Source organism: Hippichthys cyanospilos, chromosome 5 (assembly GCF_059441005.1).
Source record: "Hippichthys cyanospilos isolate Australia breed blue-spotted pipefish chromosome 5, RoL_Hcya_1.0, whole genome shotgun sequence".
Lineage (NCBI taxonomy): Eukaryota > Metazoa > Chordata > Actinopteri > Syngnathiformes > Syngnathidae > Hippichthys > Hippichthys cyanospilos.
Genome location: NC_142373.1, coordinates 1957244 through 1975901, shown reverse-complemented (window position 1 = coordinate 1975901; position 18658 = coordinate 1957244). Strand labels below are relative to the sequence as shown.

The window sequence follows — 18658 nt, the reverse complement described above, 5'->3', positions numbered from 1 at the left end:
TTCCGCCGGCTGTGTGCTCCCAACACACATTTTCACCACTTTGGCATTTTCTAGTTACATGTAGTAACTAACAGATGAAAAGTTGCTTTTTTACTTGGCCGGCTGTGCAAAATCTTTTCTCTTCAAATCAGGGACCAAAACTAAACTAAAAGATATAGATAAGGTCACCGTTTATTTACTCTTGCACTGGTGGTACGAGGACTTATCATCATCAGGATTCTCACAAGTCATGTTTATCTGCTTGGGCGGGTTGGGGGACTGAGAGAGCAGAATAAGCAAAGCATGCTTAGAAAAGAAGCAATCAAGGGAAATAACACTTTGGGAGTGTTAAATGTGAGAAATTAACATAGTTACATGGTTAAATTCTCCAGAACTCCCTTGATAGAGGATGCCACTAAAGCCCCTATCCCACTGAAGGGCATACATTGGTGCGGCTTCCTTGATTTCGTCAAGGTTCGCCTAATGTTGCGAACACTCACCAGACGTTCATCAGGGTACCTGTTACAAAGAAATGTTGAACACCGCCTGAAAGACTCTGCCTCTGCACCTACCTACGCAAACAACACAGGGATGACAAGACACTCTCGTAGTCATCCGGGGATCAAATAATGTCCGTAACAGTCGTTATATTTTGCCTCTTCAGAACACCAGAGGCAATGCTTAGGGGATGTTTTGAATATTGAAAACATCCTTGCAACGAAAATAGCAAAGGTAAACATCTGGCAACCACCTGGCAAAGGGGTTTGAAAAATTTGCGAACTTGTACGAACCCTGACAAGACCAAAACAGTTGTTACCTTTGCCGAAAGTCGCCAACGTTTTCCCCCCAGTGGGATAGGTGCTTGTTCTTAGTGAACTGCGGGATTGTGAAGCCTTTTTAGATTCATTTAGATTAAAGGTAATACAAATGAACTTTACTTGACCAGACAATCGTAAAAACCTGATGTTGGTGGATCACTGGATTTTCTTTTCTATTCCTTACACTAAAATAATATTGAGAACATCTCAACATTTGATTGGGGTCCACCTTACTTGCTCTATCTTGGCATTGCATTGCTCTGCGGCCCCTGATCGTTTTGTCATTACAAAGATTCCGTTTTTTTTGTTTTTTTAACTAAGGTGCTTGGGAAATGTAGAAAAGAGAGTTGCTATATTTCAACTTGACAACATGGATTACAATGGGACTCACAACCAAATCTCACTTAAATACACTGTGAAACGTCATTACAAAAGTAGTATTTTTTATTTAAACATACACAAACATAAATAAAAAAAAACATACTGACAAAAAATTATCAGTTCAAATCTGCTATGCTACTATCTTGCAGAATAAACAATTAATCTATATCGCTTTCAGCTAGGCAAGTGCACACACATTTGTCAAAACTGAGATAGATAAATATCAAACTCGAGCTGAAGCCCTTGTGTTTCAATATCAAAAAGCATGGCTACTTTCCTAAGTGCGGCATAATGAACGTTGTACACATACAATATAATATACAGTTGTTTTTTTCTTTTTTTTTTTTACAGCTGAAAAGTCACTCTAAAAATGACCCGCCTCTGTACTTCTATAGCTAATAAATAAATAGTTAGTGCATATTCCCATTTACCTCACTGTAGAGCCAAATGAAAACCCCAAAAAATAAGTTAAAGACGAACCAAAGTCAATTTGGTTCATCCTTTTTAAAGTCTTTTCACGTCATTCAAGAACAGACAGTCCAGCTATCTGCATTACTTGTTGATCGTCACACTCGGAAAAACCAATCGTGTTGTTTCTCGAAATGCGGTCAAAAATGTCGGCATGTGCATGTTATCGGAGCACATTTGTGATGCTATATGTTCAATTGGCTAAGTCGGGTCAATAAAAATAAACAAAGCCAGAGTCTTAGTTGAATCATCTGATTGTGGTTTAGAGTAACTGACTATGTTTACAGGGACCTCAATGGATACTCAGTATAAAACACGCCGTGTTGCTTGCAGACTCTCGATTGTAAACAACAGATGTGGAATAGTTGTTTGTCTGAATGTGCATTGCAAACGACTGGCATTCCGCCTCACCCGGGATAACCTCGGATAGGCTTCAGCTCATCTTAATGAGCACAATTAAAGAATTCAAATAAAACACGGTTGAATGTCGTCACATAACATCTTAAGTCAAGGATAAGGGTAGGAACCTTTCAAAGGCAAAGGTGAAGGTTAAATTTGCACCCCGGAGTTGGGATGCTTTCTGGGATAAAGTGTCTCTGCTGCTTGAATTGGGAGACGGATCACGTCTGACGGGAAACGTATGATGTGGTGTTGTAACAACAGAATGGAATACTCCAGGCACAATTTTTGTGGGGTCTGATTTGCACGTAAAAGTCAAAAACGCACCTCGTCTTTGCCACCTCGTTTGCACCAACGGAACTTTTTTTTTTTTTTGGGGGGGGGGGGGGGGGGGGGGGGCACTGACAGCTACAGAATATATTCAGTCCCACTAATGTTAAAATGCAAACAGATGTTGCATCAGCTTCACTATTTCCATGATGACGCTGATCTTCTTTGCCAACAATTCCTTACTTTGCACCCGGTCTTGTCTCATCAGTGCATAAAAACAAAGTAAAATTTGATCTCAATGAATAATGTACAAAAAAAAAAAAATCAAAGAATCCAGCGCGACGTTGGACTGAGTCTACTCTAGTTTTGTCTGTGTCATAAAAGCTATGTGGTCAAATTATCAAATGCACAATATCAGTGGTTATTTGGGGTCACTTCAGTAGCATGGCGGCGTCCCAAGCGTCAACATTTTCAATTACCCAACTTAATAGCCCCAAAGTACGTCCCCACTCCATCAGGATCCAGCATCCACGCGTTGGACACGGTGACATATAAGGCATCCCCTTTCTCCAGCCAGAGACCTCGGCCCTGCTGGGCGCAGTACATGTTGTAGCTGGAGTTGTCCCAGCGCATGGTGCTGCCCGTTTTCATCAACAGGTCCGCTTTGCTATTCTGCTTGATGCTCTCGTGGTAGACGTACTGAATGAGCTGCGTATTGCTCACGTCCACGGAGGGTCCGCCGCCTCCGTCCCCGGGGTACTCGTAATAGCGGAAGCAGGTTTTGGCATAGACGTAGTAGAAGCCCGACTTGACGACCAGTAATTTGCCCTTCTGGTAGTCCATCCTGTGACGGTACCCGTGCACCTCATCCCAGTCGATGGGGATTGCGCTTGGTTCACCCGCTGCGAGGAAAGACAGCAGATTCGTCCTGTGTTAAATCATGCGTCAATAACTGCGTTCGAGCAATATTGCGAGTGATATTTTTTGTGTGTGTTTTCACCGACTGTAAAGCCGTTGCATAGAAATGGAAAAAGAGAGCTAGAGTCGTCTATGCTCTTTTTAGCTGTTTGTTGAACGCCATGAACACACTCAGAGCACACACACGCAAGCTGCTGGAGGCTACGGGGCTCCCGCCCTGACCCTTACGCGCAGCCTTGCTGACACCGCAGACCAACGCTCCAAACCTTACTTCTTTGGAACAGTACATGCCTGCGCGCAGTAATGAACATACACCCTGTATTTTCTTTATATTTTTTGCTTGCCATTTGTTCAAATCGATTTACAATATGTTGAAAATAGTGTTAATGGCTTACATGTTAACAATGTAACAATTTAATGACCACAATGCATCATTGCTGGACATAACAAAATTGGTGGTGAGCTGGTTGGTCAGTTTACTGTATGTTTCCATGACATAAAAAAAAAAATAGATCTTACAGTTACAACAGGTACCTGGTTTGGGGAAGAAGATCCCTATTGTTGATGGAGATATTGTTTCGTGTATGAATATTTTCAAGTCAAAACAGTAACAAATAATACAGTGGCATTATTGAGTTGCATATTAATGTTTCTCTCTTAATACATATATATACATATATATATATATATATATATATATATATATATATATATATATACACACACACACACACGCGCGCACACACACACACACACACTGTATACACATATACACACATATATACATATATAGTAAAAAACTGTCTTTGGATTATTCTTTGGTTGTCTTTCCTGCGTCATTTCCAAGCAGTCTACCTCCACGTAAGTACTGTGTGTTAAATCATTTTATGTTGGTTTCTTTGTTACTTTGCATATATCATCCGGTGGTGTCCTTCCACGGAGCTTTGTATGTATTTTTTTCTACACATTTCCCATTGACCTTCAGTCCATGGTGATTTTCATTGATACTTTGAATAAGTGTTACATGGTCGTTCATGGCGGTTTTTGTTTGATACGTTGCACGTGCTTGAAGTTTTTCACAATTGTTCTTGCTCTTTGTGTTATTTAAATTATTGTATTTTATTTCTATTTTGATTATATCTGCTTTGGGGTAGTTTGTTTTAAAAATAAAAAAATCGCTAATCGTGTAACAACTGTAAAAGCTGCTTTGGGAGTTTGTTTTTTTTTGGGGGGGGATTAAAATGTACTTATTGTTACAATTGGCTTCAGTATCTCCAGTATTCAGTACAAACATTTCTCCAATTTTACTGACCTTTTGTACTTCGTTTTCTTTCTTTTATCCAAAGAGCGCAAATCAGAAAAACAACCTACTAGAAGTAAACCTGTCTTTTGCCTACACTATCAAAAATGACTTTTCTAGAGCAGGACAAAAATGAGTTCACAACAGTTTGCATTCCATGAATTTATGCTAGATGAAAAGGACTCACGCTTAGCCAACTGCTGATGCACCTTGATGGGAAGGTGGGCGGAGGGTGGGTTCTTCTCCTGTTTCTTGAAGCGCTGACTCTTCTTGGTAGCTCTCAGAGCGTTCAGCACCGGCTCCGTCTGTACTTCCTACCGCAAAGAGTGAACCAGACGACAAATTGTGACAAAAGAGCAGGGTAAATGTAAAACGACAAACCAACCCCAAAACGCCAGTAATAAAACCATTATATCTTTCACCACAGCTGTCATTTGAAATAATTGTCAAGTCTTTTAGTAAGGACTACTTGACGGCAGTCGAGACAGAGTGCGCGCATACACTGTCTCATTCAATCCAAACATGGTTTCCAAGCAAGTAAACAGTTACCGCCAACTCACAGCTGGCTTGAAAGCAACAATATTTACACCCTTTACATCAACATAACAACTTGAAAAATGTTTTGTTGCAACACTTCTGGCTGGCGATACAGGGGAAAACACAAAGCTTTCGCTAGTGGACCTGCTGAGAGGCTTTAGTCATTAAAAAAATGAAATGAATGAAGATACTTTTTTAAAAATCCTCTAGCAATCATACACGTGTAAATTGTAAATCGTAAGCATAAATCAATCATTGTTACAGCCCACCTTTTTTTACCAGAATTTGTAATATACATTTTCCAGTTTTCAAATTTTCTTCTTATCGAGCAGACTGCAAGAAAATTCACAATTCAACATGCAAATGAAAACAAACAGGGAGGCACTTTTTTTACATGCTCATTTTTCAACAGATGAGTGACTTTAGCAAAATGCACACTGCTCGTGTTAGCTGCGGCCGTTCACATAATCAATTTTTACAGTTACAAACTGCCTTTGTCTGATATGCCAATATTTTACTATTCATTTCTTCAACTCAAAAACCAAAATATCACCACAGGTGATTGTAATTTAACAAGTGCATCCTTTATCTCTCCTGGAGGGTTGACTATTCAGTTAAAAAATAAAACTTTTTTTTTTCAACATATTTAAACTAATGTTTTAAATATTAATTTGTTCCAATAAGACGAAGTGAGCCAAGATCCACCAAAGACACATTTGACTCAACCTGGTATGTTCAAAAGTGATCAGTTTTAATCAAGATGTCAATATGAGTCTAGATACTCCATGTCCATTAAAGGATTAACTCAGTGGCTGTTTGGCTTTACGAGGAAGCCATGGAGGAAATTCAAGGAGTGTGAGGGAATTGGTATGCTGTAGGAGCAATGGAGTGGGAGATGTTCTTCCGCAAGATAGAATAAAAATTGAGTTCCACAAGTTCCACATGCCATGTATCATCTTTTAAGTTTGTCATCCAGTGGGACTGTTGAATTCTGTAATATTCTCACAATTGTGTAGGTGCCAAAAACATCAAAGCCACTGGCTCAGGGAGAATACTTAGATGCTTGCGGAGTAAAGGCATGCCCAGGAAAGTGTGTAATAGACAAACGCCGCTAGGCAAGCGGAAGTAGCATCCTGTTGGATTTGGATTTAATGAAGCCGCAGAGACCACTTTATAAAGTAGCAACACTGAAGGGGCTGTTGCCAGGAAATTGGTTTACATACTTAGAATTGCGTGATTAAAAAAACCTGTATGGAATTTTAAACTTTCCACAGTAGTGTATATATATATATATATATATATATATATATATATATATATATATATATATATATATATATATATATATATATATATATATATATGATGAAATCTTACGTTTGGCACATTGGCGATTTAATTACTAATGAAGTATAAGGATGTTTGGTCGCGACATTTCTAATCGGGAGGTAAAACGACCCGTTGACTGAAACAACCCCTCTCACAAAGTGGCTCCCTTGCCCCCTTCATGATGTCATTCTAAAGCTGGCCCGCTATAAAACTGCAACAGAGAGGGCGCGCCGGTGGTACAAGGCAGTATGAGGGCCTTCCTGGCCAATCTGACATCACTGTACCCCTCACAAGCCATTTTATCTGCTTGAGCAGGGCACGTGCTGAGAGTACAGACTGAATAAGGAATTCCTGTAAGTGTGTCAACTAAGGAAGCTAACACTTTGCGGGTGTTTACGGTGAGAAATAGACATTGTCATAGTTAAAAGCTCTAAAAAAGTTGAATTTCCATGATAGGGGCCCATTAAATCCTGTGGAGGTATCTTTTCACAATAACTTGATGAAGAAAAATGCCTACTTGAAAACCTCAATGGCATGCTTAGTACTGCTTCTGGGTGAGGTAGTTATTTAGTCTGTGGTATTGTCTGGAGTTCTGTGTCTTCATTATTGGTATGTTAGCCAAGGATATTGTTCTGGATTGGACTTTATGATTGTTGGTGCCAGAAACAACGGAGATGAGACCGTTATGTTATGCCAATGGTGCACAGACGGCGGGTTGCAGAGTTCATGTAAGGTAATGTTATCAAAGTTTACATAAAGTTTACTTTAGAGGTTTTCGTCTTAGTTAATAATTGGAGGACTGCTATTTACTTTTATATTCATTTTATTTGGAAGCAATAATACTGTTACTTGGAAACAATCTTTGTCTTGTCTTGTCTTGATTTTCAAGGAAACCTGATGCAAAACAGAAGGAAGAGTATAGAAAATGTGGCTTTAGGAAAAATCCTTCTGAGAATCATTGGCAGGTAAGGTTTCACTCAAACCAAGACTGCACTCCCCAAAATGTTTGCGGAACTAGAAGCTTAGCGAACAAGATATCAAGCACCTGCCTCAATAGCTCAGTTGAGCGAGTGTTCTTTGTTTTTGAGGGGGGTGGCGGTCTTCCTTTTACACTTCAGTTACAAGTTGAGAGTCAAGGGGAGAGGAAAGAAATCACATTGCACCTACAACATATAATTTTCCTCAACAGTTGTCATTTTGTTGTTACAACCTGATGATGAAATTCCTTAACTTGTCATTGTATTTTTATCACAACTCCAGGAGATCAAGAGTTGGAAGAGGGGTGGTGGAGTCATAGAAGCAGAATGGGGAAGGTAGAGTAAAGTGTCAAGGGTATTCTGGGACATAACGAATCCTAGCTAAAGTGCAAAGTTTAAAAAGCAGTAGTGAGGGGATGTTAGTAATGACAATTAAACGAGACACAAGGCTGTTAAGAATGCACGGGATTTGCAATTACCTCATCAGAGACACTACATAGGTTAGATGTTTCGGAGATAAATTCGAGATTCCAGTTTGAGACGTTTTGAAAGTGCAGAACTGTGACAGTGGATATACAGTATCTTAGAGAATGCTGTAAATGGAGCTGACAGTTAAGAGAGGGACAAAAGAAGCAATTTATGGATGCGAGAAGGAGACTTGTAGATCGCTGGAGTTAGAGCAGCAAATTCTGCGAATAGAGAGGGATGGAAAAGGTTGATTCGTTGTGGCAACTCCTGAAGGGAATTAAGCAAAAACGAAAAGAGCAAGGTAATCACAGTTCCACAACACTGCAGCTAGTGTTGCCAAATAAAAGATGTGCCAAATGAAGCGGGCATGATGGCACATGTTCACTGCTGGTGTTTGCATGCACAATCAAGTAGTCGACATCCTTAAGTTTTCACTTAAAGATAATGCATTTGCACCTACAGTCATTTGTATGAGTGCGCCAAAAAAAAAGATTCATATGAATATGGATTCTCACTTACTATGATTTAAATCCATTTAAAACGCCACTAAATCAATATAGATAAAAATGTATCGATACGATTCCTGTCGGCTTCCACACTACGTCGGCGGTGCGCTGTGCCATGACGTCACCACCCAGCTCCTTCTGGAAAGTCAAGCTTGCCTGACAGGATGCACAAAAACAAACAATGGAAGAAATTCAACTGCCCTGTCCTTGTTGAATGCGGTCTTGTCACATTTTGCAAACTTGTGTGACACATAAAAGCCACCCGGGTGCGAATGGAAATTCAACGTTTGACTCCGCTGCAAACAAATGGAGTTTGATCGTCATGGATCTGTTGATTGTGTCAGCATTAAAAGTGTTGTTTCCCTATTAAAGGTCCTAATCATGTTTTTTTTTTTTTTAACATTGTTTTTTTTTTTAATTAATTAAATGAGCTAGCTAGGATCAAATATTCACAGAACAGAAAGAAAATGGTCTTAATGAACAACACAAAACGTCACAATGTCCACAAAACAAAATGAAATAAATAAAAAAAAATACAAAACAATTTATGCAAACTCTAAATTAGATATATTTTTAAATATTATTTGCATACATGTAAATGAATGAAAATACTGTTTACACTCTCCTAAATAATATGTTACAATTCTGACAGATAATGCTGCCACTCAGAGATGAACAGGCACATGTTTCATGCTTTGCCAATACCCTCAATTTAGCCGCTCACTTGGAAAAGTTTATTTTTATATCATGTGGGGATAAGCCGCTCTGGAAAATGGATGGAAGGATGGATGAGTTTTCTGTAAATGTACTGAGAAATAATCATATATTTCATTTGGGAAACAGTTTTTTTTACATAATATTTTGGTACTTTAATTTCCTGTGAAAAGACAATTTATCCTATTCTACCTTTTTTTTGTCATATTTTATACTAGGGTATAAAAGCTATACAATCTATAGCCAGCTTAAAAGAGTAGCAGCTGTTCACAATCTATTTTAGAGGGAAAAGGCATGTTCCATACAAATCAAAATTGAGTAAATGAAAAAAAGAACCTTAGTAAAAAAAAAAAAAAAAAAGACAGTCTGTTTTTCTGTCTCGCACATCTATAGATTGAAGCAGGATTATTTTTTTCATTGAATTTATTAGTTTTGAATCGTTCTGAATTGAAAATCGAATCTGAATCAAATCGGGGACCCCAAAATCAAATAAAATCATGAGCCGGTCAAAGACTGCTACCCCTAGCAACCGGTCCGCCCTCCCCAGCAATCTCCTGAAGGACCTCAAGTGCAACATGAGCCTAGTGTTCCTGTCATGGGAAGCGGCAAGGGTGTAGACTGGCTCATCCTCTCAAAGGAAATCCGAAACAGACTCCCTCAGTACAGAATGAAATTGTATTTAAATCACATACCATAAAAAGAGTCAAGTAGACATTCCGTATTTAAAAGAAGAACCCAAAGAAGTTGGATATTCATGATTTACCATAAAACACAAAATGTATGTACTTTATACATTATACTTGATCTTAACAGCAGGTGTGCAGCTCAGTCTCACTGGCTTAAACCAGTAAATAGAATGTTCATTTTAGTATTAAGGCTTTTGTGCATTCGATGGGCTGCACTTTGTGACGTCATCACATCATGCAATGGCAAAGCATATTTTGAAGTGCCACAAAAATAGTGGTTGATACTCGACACTTGTGAAATGTGGGAACACACACACACGCTTCAAAAGGCCGGCAAAGTTGAGTATATTCCACCTCCATTACGTCCTCCACCTGTTGTAATGGAAAAGCAACGGAGGCAGTTTGTTGTGAAGTGGGAAAAGTCGACTGGAATACTAATTGTCGTTAATGTGGCCGTCTAGCTATATCTTGTACTTTAAGCCAGGTACAAGACTGTTCGTGAGACATTTCTCTGTAAGTGCTGCTGTTTTGGTTGGCATCAGGTGTTAAATTCAATTGGACCAGGCACTTTGACGTGTTACCAGAGTGACACTGCTATGCAGTGGGGGTTCATTAATTCACGACATATATTTATGTGAGCTCAATTTTCCACTCACTGTGTTGCATTTAAGTAAAAGTGTGTAGGCGTCATAATTGTGACTGACACCTTTGTATGCATACTATGTAATAAAGTTGTTTTTTTTTTCAGTCGTGGACTGCTTTTACAATGAAATGAAGGGGGGCTTTACATGTACTAAATTTGTTCAGGAAAAAAGGAACCTTTAGCACTGTAAGGTTTCAATGACATTACTGCATCATTAAAACTATTCATGACTCCAGATGAACAAATTTGCCTGAAATGCTTCGAAATGTTAATTACCTCTACCATTTGTGCTGTAGTCGTTTCTTGTAAAGTGGGAGAAATTGGAACACTAAACAGCAACAGCAGTAAAGTATTGAAATGTGGATTAGGCTTGTACAATAAGATGATAAATACTGTATACTATTTGTGACTTAAGAAAACAGCATATAAACATGAGAAACGCATCACTCACATTTTGAATGGTTCCCATGCGAGCCTTAATGAAAATACAAAACAAGATTGAAAGTGTACTTTGTACTTTTTTGTTGCTTGTTACCTTCTTTCTTTACATTTTATCTGATTTCACCCCCTCTGCTGAAAAACAGGAACAGCTTTTTACAAAGATCCGAGTTCCATAGTCCCCGGTGACACTTATTGTGTCAGTATTTATCTTCCTTTTGCATGAAATAATGTCCTTTGTTTTCGTCTTTATAATTAAAGGGGAACTCAACTCTAAAGATAGCTTTACAATAGTATGTTTTATGTACCCCCATTAGTCTAAACACAGCATTCTGATTAATATTACGTTTGTGGAATATGAATTAAGTAGCAACATACAACCAAATGTATCCATTTTCCACTTGCTGTAGACTCAAAATGACATCGCAGTAGCTTTGGGTTCAGGTAACACATCTCATTTCGGCCTCCAAATGTCACATGACCAAACAAATAAACAAGGTGTGATTGGTCATTGGCCATGGGCAACTTTGATGTCATTTCTCCCCAACAGAGAGTGGTAAAACTGTTGCTTAGTTCATATTCCACAAATGTAATAGTAATCAGAATATTGTTTTTGAACTAGCCGGGCATTTTTATGAAAATAAATTGTTTCTTTCATTGTTGCTTTGCCATGCGCTTTACAGGTACAGGCTACCATTCATTATGTTCTTTAAAATAATTCTACATGGGCAATTGCACTCACCTCTATAGGCCGACGTGGAGCAGTGGTCAGATCTACCTGGAAACAGGAAAGGAGGACAGAGGTCAGTGAATCATCACACCCTATCAGAGGATGTCATATAAGCGCTTTCTTGACATTTGATAGGATCACTCTTTACAAAATAGAAAAGGTCCAGGCTGCTTGTACTCTATCTGTGTGTTTGTGTGTCTGCATGTGTTTGCGGGCATTTGTGCATGTGTGTGTGGGAGTGGAGTTAACATCCAAAGTTCACTCAGCGTTCCCAAGTAGCAGGCTTAAAAGTCAAAGTGATTTGGAGCTTGGTTCTTCTTGGGATTGTGTCAACAAGGCTTTGGGGCTCTCAAAGAAAGAAGGGAAAGGAGAAAAAAAAAAACATTTGCATAAAATGATCAGCGCAGCGTTCCTGAACTTGGCTCTCAGATCTAAGTTGCGCAGGTGTTGAAGGAGCATGATGGTCCAGTGCCAGACTGCACTCCTTGCATATTTCCTGACTCATACAAGCATGCGGCCCCTGTCATCAGCTTGACAAAGACTCTGCGCGCTCATCTGACAGGGCTTCTTGTCGAGGATGAGTCTTACTCTGGCTGGTATTCCACATCCATTCCAAACCAGTCAAATTAAACGCAGTCACTCTTCTCCCTCTGCTGGCCTACACCCAGCAACAAATATATAAAAACAAAGTGTCTTGTGTTGAAGTCTAAACGCCAAGTGTATGTAATAAGTATACTCATATTTCTTTAATATGGATGTCAGATGTCTTTACTCCACCAAGCAGTCCCAACTTCCATATTGTGGTTAACAGCAGGTCATGAACCTGCAAGACTAAGAGAGCCTATGCCAGGTCTTTGCAGAGTGAGCAATACTGCCATTTAATGGGCCAAACCCAGCTTTTCGATTTCTCGTGTTACAATAAACACGCAAGATCAGAATTTCTTTACGCAAAATGGTGGGGTTGAACTGATCAACCGACTTCTCAGAATTAGGATTACTGTATAGTCATACATACGTGTCTAAATATGTTAAAATACACAAGAAATTTGCACTTCTGACAAATATAATACCAGTAAAATTTTAGGAACCACTTTCAAATTTAATGCTTGTCCTGTAACTGTGTGCTTGTGAACTCAAACACAGTTAATGGTCGCACTACCCAAGGTGATAGCTCCTGAAAATGCACAGCTGTGAAATTAAATCCATTTCAGGTCATAAACCAATATCCAAATCATAAAGCTGACAAAGGAAACAGATCATAACAAAAATGCAAAGTTGATATATGGGAAAAACCAAGTTATTAAACAGTTTTGATTCATAAATTGTTTTAGTTTACCAAATAGTTTAATTTTTTAAATATTAATCTACAATTGTGAATTTTTAAACTGATCAAGAGAGTGCTTCCAAACTTTTAACTGATACTGTTAGTCATTTTATCAAACTATCCATGGGATATAAACACAAAAATACAGTCATTAACCAAAGTGTCATACAGTGCGGTAAAACCCATCAACGACAGCTAAGATGTAACTTTGAATAAAGTAGGAATGGCACTACAATGATGATTTGACTTGAAATGACTTGTTTAAGAGGTTAATGGAAAGATGCTGGTTTGAATATGCATTGAGGGATGGTGCCGCTTCAAAGAAAAAAGCCGGGCAAGGTGGTGTCCTGCTCTTGTCCTAGTACTTGCAGTGTCCAAGTCATGAACAGTTGGTAGGGGTACGTTGCACTAAACAAGTCTAGAAACACAGAACTGATTCACTTACTACTGTAAAGGACTACTTTGTTCCCGTAGACAGGATTATAATGCCATGCGGAGTCTCCAGTGTAGTTTTTTTGTGGGGGTAACATGTATCCATGTTGGGGGTATAAACATTGTTTTGTTCCAGCTACCACTGAGTGAATGGATCATTTCACAGATGTCACAAAATGGTAACTTACTGTGCAGCCTTTGGCAGTACACATGACATGGATACGATAAATACCCAGTTCCGATATCTGTGCTTATTCTCAACACTTCTTTCTGGTTGAGGTTAAACCCTAAGCAACTTTACATGCATTCAAATATTGTGCTGTGAAAAAGTATTTGCCCCCTTCTGATTTCTGTGATTTTTTTTTTTTTTTTGCAACTTCATCCCTCGCAAAGGTTTCTTTTCAGCAAACCGATATTAATATCGACAAACCAGTGACATATCAAATACAGTTGCTATATAATGATGTTATTTACAAAGGGGGGTAAAAATACAAACCTACCCTGACCGTATGTGAAAAGGTAAACTTAATAGTCAGTTGTGTCCCCCTTAACAGTAATAACTAACATTAAACATTTGCGATTAATTGGTGATTAGTCTTTCACATCGCTGTGGAGGAAATTTGAACTACTCGTCATTGTTTCAATTCTGCCATATTGAACTGTCACACCACAACACCTCAATTGAAAATAAATCTGGGTTTTGACTTGGCCATTACAAAGCGTTAAAATTCTGAGGAGGACTTGTTGGTCTGTTTTGAATTGTTGGTCTACTGCATGATCCTAAAGCGCTTGAGTTTGAGAGCACTAACTGATGTTCTCCTTCAGCACTTCTGGTGAACAGAAGAATTCATTTGTCCTTTGATCACAGAAAGTTGTCCTGGTCCTGAGGAAGCAAAGCAGCCCCAGACCATCACACTACCACTACCATGCTTTAATGTTTGCATCGTGTTCTTTTTTATCAAATACTGTTCCATTTTTACGCCAGATGTAACAGGTTGCACACCTTGACAAAATTGACATTTTCGACTCGTGAAATGTGAGACCAACATTTGTTTTCTTTTGTGACAACTTTGCCTGACAATCTTTCAATTGATGTCATTATTCGCAAGTACCTTTGTTACAGTGGAGTCGTGAACACTGACCTTAACTGGGGCCAGCGAGACTTGTAATTCTTTGGATGTTTTTCCATTTTTTTTTGTAACCTCCTGGATAAGTTGTCGTCACACTCTTGGAATATTGTCCGTTGGTCGACCACTCAAGGGAAGGCTTTCCACTGTTTCCAGTTTTCTCCATTTTTAGATAATGGTTCTAACAGTGGTTTTGCTGTACCACCAAAGGCTTGGAAATGGTACTGTAACCAATTCTAGACTGATAGATCTCAATCACTTTTTTCTAGTTTTTTTCCTGGAATTTCTTTGATTCATAGCATTATGCATTTGTTCTTGGGATTTTATAGCCTACTTTATTTGTCTAACAGATGTCTTTATTTGATTTCTTGAGTGAACAAAGATGGTGATAGTCAGGCTTGAGTCTGGCCTGTGAAATTGAACTCAACTTGCCTATTTCTCAGTCACAGTTCTTTAGGGATTTAACAAGTCAGGGGGATACAGGGCAATTACTTCTTAGCATGGGGTGATAACCCCCCCCCCAATAAAATCATAATTTAGAAATTTATATCCTTGGGTTGCCCTGATTTATGTGATAGAAATGATATGCACAAAAAATAAGGAGGTGGGGCAAGTACGTTCACATTAAAGTCCTACATTTTTAATAGACCTAGAAAATGTAGGTATCTTAAAGAGGGTATTGATCCATTATTGCATTTGCATTCTAATAAATGTTACTGCACATATGAGAAAAGTCAAATTTATTGCTTGCCAAAAAGGCAGCTGATCCACAACATTCACACACTCATCTTCAACCAAAGTAATATTGTTATGGAAGTGTTCATTGTTGTTCTTGAAAGGTACTTTGACAGCAAGTTGTCACTTTGCCAATGCATCCAATGTTTCACAGTTAACATGTTAGCTCCTTGACTTTAAATATCCAAAATGTTTGGAAAATGTCTAAAATAGCTGATATACATTGATTAGTAGCACAGAAAAAAAGCATGAACAAAATCATTGATTCCTTCTGTCTACAATCCCCCCCCCCTCTCTCTCTCTCTCTCTCTCTCTCTCTCTCTCACACACACACACACATATATATATATATATATATATATATATATACATATATATATATATATATATATATATATATATATATATATATATATATATATATATATATATATATATATATATATATATATATGTGTGTGTGTGTGTGTGTGTGTGTGTGTACTGTTGTGTCTATTTCGTCTCAGCATGAACACCGTGGACAGTAATTAATAGACTGGGTCTCAAAAGGATATACAGTATATAAAAGTAATCCTCGGAACCTCCTTTAATTTCTCAAGAAACAGGAGGCAATTAAATAACATCGCTTTGAGGAACAAAGTGAAGCAGACTTGCTGGCAGTTGTCAGGGAGCCAAACTTGCATGTTTCAAGGTGTTAAGCTGTCACTCAAAGTAGAATTTCACAATAAATCTGACACATTAGGGAATAAACTTTGTGTAAGTAGACACAATTTCCCCCCATCCACTGTACTTTATTAAAGGCATACATCTCAAAATTCAGACTTGTCTGTATAACTTCGAAACACACCAAAAATTGAACTTGATGCACATCTAGATTAGAACATGGCATTATCCCTACCTACCAATACAGTATGTACAAAATACAATTAACCTTGAGTACACTTTACACAAACCTCGCTCATGCTTTAAGTATGTAATAAGTTTACTTGCAACAGCTTCAGCGAGTTTTTTATAAAGACACTCAGCAGCAAAGTGTTTATACAGAAGACGAAGTGAAAGCATATCATTCCATAAACACACCGAGCGTGAGAGACCAGCAGAAAGTCATCCGGATGCTTTCCAGGTGAACCCGAAGCACCCTGACACAGCTCAAATGTGGTCTGCTCCATTTTGGCTTGTCTCAACACGACCATCATCCAACTCCCCCAAACCACCACAAAGTCTCCCAAAAAGCCAATCGTGGCACAATGTAAATATTATTGTAAATGAAGAGAAGGGCTTTCATAATGACCTGACAAAATCAAATGAGGCGTGCAGACTATCTTGATTATTCGTCACCAAAAAAACATGTTGTTGTTGCACTTTGCATGTTGGAACGTTTCGAGTGCTCTTGAACTTTTAGTAAACTGTTGATACTTCATTGCTTATCTTGCGCATATTACCAGCGGATGTGCACAGTCGAGTGGAAACATCTGCGTTGTGCAAGACGATATTGGATATTTCTATTTATCTTTTAAAATCCCGTGGAAATATTCCCCTCCTCTAGCCAGAGAACAAAGCCCATTTGACGCATCCTTGCGCTCACTTTTTAGCCTTTTAGTGCAGATGACATTCAATTAGCTCAAACCATGCCGCTCTCTTTCCACCTTCTAATCTAGGGCATTATGAGTAAAAGAGAAAGACAAGAAGCTAGCCGCTCCTTACCTCCTGCAAATAGCCGGTCAGGTGCAGCAGGATGGCCACACTGGACGCCACCTGGAGCAATCCCATGACCGCCAGGGTGCCGAACAGGAGAGGCCGGTGCGAGTGTTCCGAGCCGGCCGCCGGCTGCAGGCGGTGGTGACCGGCCTCCACGTCCACGGTGGTGCGCATGTAGCCTCTGTACTCGTCACGGGCGGCTGCCATGCTCCCGTGCGTACGAGCAGATGGGACTCAATGGACGCGCTGAAGTGAAGCACTGGTTGCACTGCGCGCGTGTGGGAGTGCGTGTGTGTGTGTGTGTCAGTGGTGAAGTGGGTGGGCCGAAGCAGGGTAAGAGAGTGTGAAGATGAACTCCCTCCTCGATCCTGTCCCACTGGCGAGACGGCTGATATTAGTCCAGATGGACCAGAGTGAGTGAGCGCGCTGCAGGTAGTGCGCCGGTCCTTATCGCAACCACAGGAACACGTGACTCGCCCACTCCCTTCGCGTGTCCACACCCCACCATTTTTGCGCCCCACGCTTTTGCAACTGACGAGTTATGTCATGACACAATCTGATGTCAGTTTGGTTTGCCACATTTGGCTGCACAAGTGCAAATTTAAATGACAATGAATTGCAATTAGCATCGAATCACTTTATTGACATAGGGCCAGGCCGACAGGGTTGGCAAACAGCTTCTACCCACAGGCGATCTGGATTCCGAACGAATCCCTCCCGCACTAACCTGTTTCATTACCAGGCACTTTACCTCATGCACAAATCCTGCACAGAGCAGAAAAGCTGCTAACCACATTATATTTTGGACTACAGTACATGCTATTTTGCACTATCATCCTAATATGTATATAATGTCATTAAGCTGTTCAGAATGTGAGTCCTTTCCTTTAGTAGTGCTTCGTTACTACTATAATAATAATTTTGCTTTATTATTGTTTTTATTGCCTACTTTATTATTTGCTCTATTGTGTGAAATGTAAGTCTTCACAGGGAAGAGAACAGAGAGGCCAAGAGACAGTACAGGCAAATACTGGAGGGTTATTACTCCACTGCTGACCCTCAGCACATGTGGGAAGGACTTCAACACATCGCGGACTATCGACAGAAGAGCAGCCCAGGCACATTCAGCTGAGCCACACTGCCAGATGAGCTGAATGAGTTCTACGCCCACTTTGAAGCTCAGAATCCTGGTCAGCAGAGAAGGATGCTGGGCATGGATTGAGCACAGGACCGACCTCTCATGGTGACACCAGCAGATGTGCACAAGGGTCTGGGCAGAACAAACCCACGGAAAGCAGCCAGTCCAGATGATATACCCAGTCGTGCAATTAGGGTTTGCTCGTCAGTGCTAGCTGATGTGCTTGCAGACATCTTGAACCTGCCCCTTGCTCAAACCTCAGTCCCCACCTGCTTAAAGTCCACCGTTATAGTGCCTGTCCTCAAGTAAGGCACTGTGACCTGCCTAAATTATAATCCCATAGCGCTCACCCCAATCACAATGTGCTTTGAGAAGACATCACATCAAAAACACCATCCCAGACACCATGGACCCATGGACAACACCAGCATAATTAATTATGCAGATGACACTACAGTCATCGGGCGGAGACAGCATACAGGAAAGAGGTGCAACAAGAACAATCTCCACCTCAACACGAACAAAACCAATGAACTGATCATATACCCGAGGCGGCAGGTGGAGCCACACAAACCCCCACTATTCATCTATGGGACAGAGGTGGAGAGGGTGAAAGCCTTCAAATTACTCAGCACCTACGTCA

General features: G+C 39.7%; 1 protein-coding gene across 1 annotated transcript; it reads right to left on the bottom strand.

Moving 5' to 3' along the window:
• Positions 1 to 1223: 1223 nt before the first annotated feature.
• Positions 1224 to 17274, bottom strand: LOC148423126 (tumor necrosis factor ligand superfamily member 11-like). Its single transcript, XM_088415445.1, has 4 exons — positions 16884 to 17274; positions 11574 to 11609; positions 4721 to 4847; positions 1224 to 3217 (listed from the first exon to the last, which is right to left on the bottom strand). Exons 1-4 carry the CDS (start codon positions 17082 to 17084, stop codon positions 2787 to 2789), a joined length of 795 nt encoding a protein of 264 aa, XP_088271571.1. The 5' UTR covers positions 17085 to 17274; the 3' UTR covers positions 1224 to 2786.
• Positions 17275 to 18658: the final 1384 nt, after the last annotated feature.

Bases quoted from the DNA above. Each gene is read 5' to 3' on its own strand.
- LOC148423126 (XM_088415445.1), bottom strand. From the start codon at position 17,084: ATGGCAGCCGCCCGTGACGAGTACAGAGGCTACATGCGCACCACCGTG. The intron at 4,848-11,573 runs GTGAGTGCAATT...TCTTTGCGGTAG, and splicing joins CTCCACGTCGGCCTATAGAG to GAAGTACAGACGGAGCCGGT. The intron at 3,218-4,720 runs GTGAGTCCTTTT...CTTTCCTCGCAG, and splicing joins GCATCAGCAGTTGGCTAAGC to CGGGTGAACCAAGCGCAATC.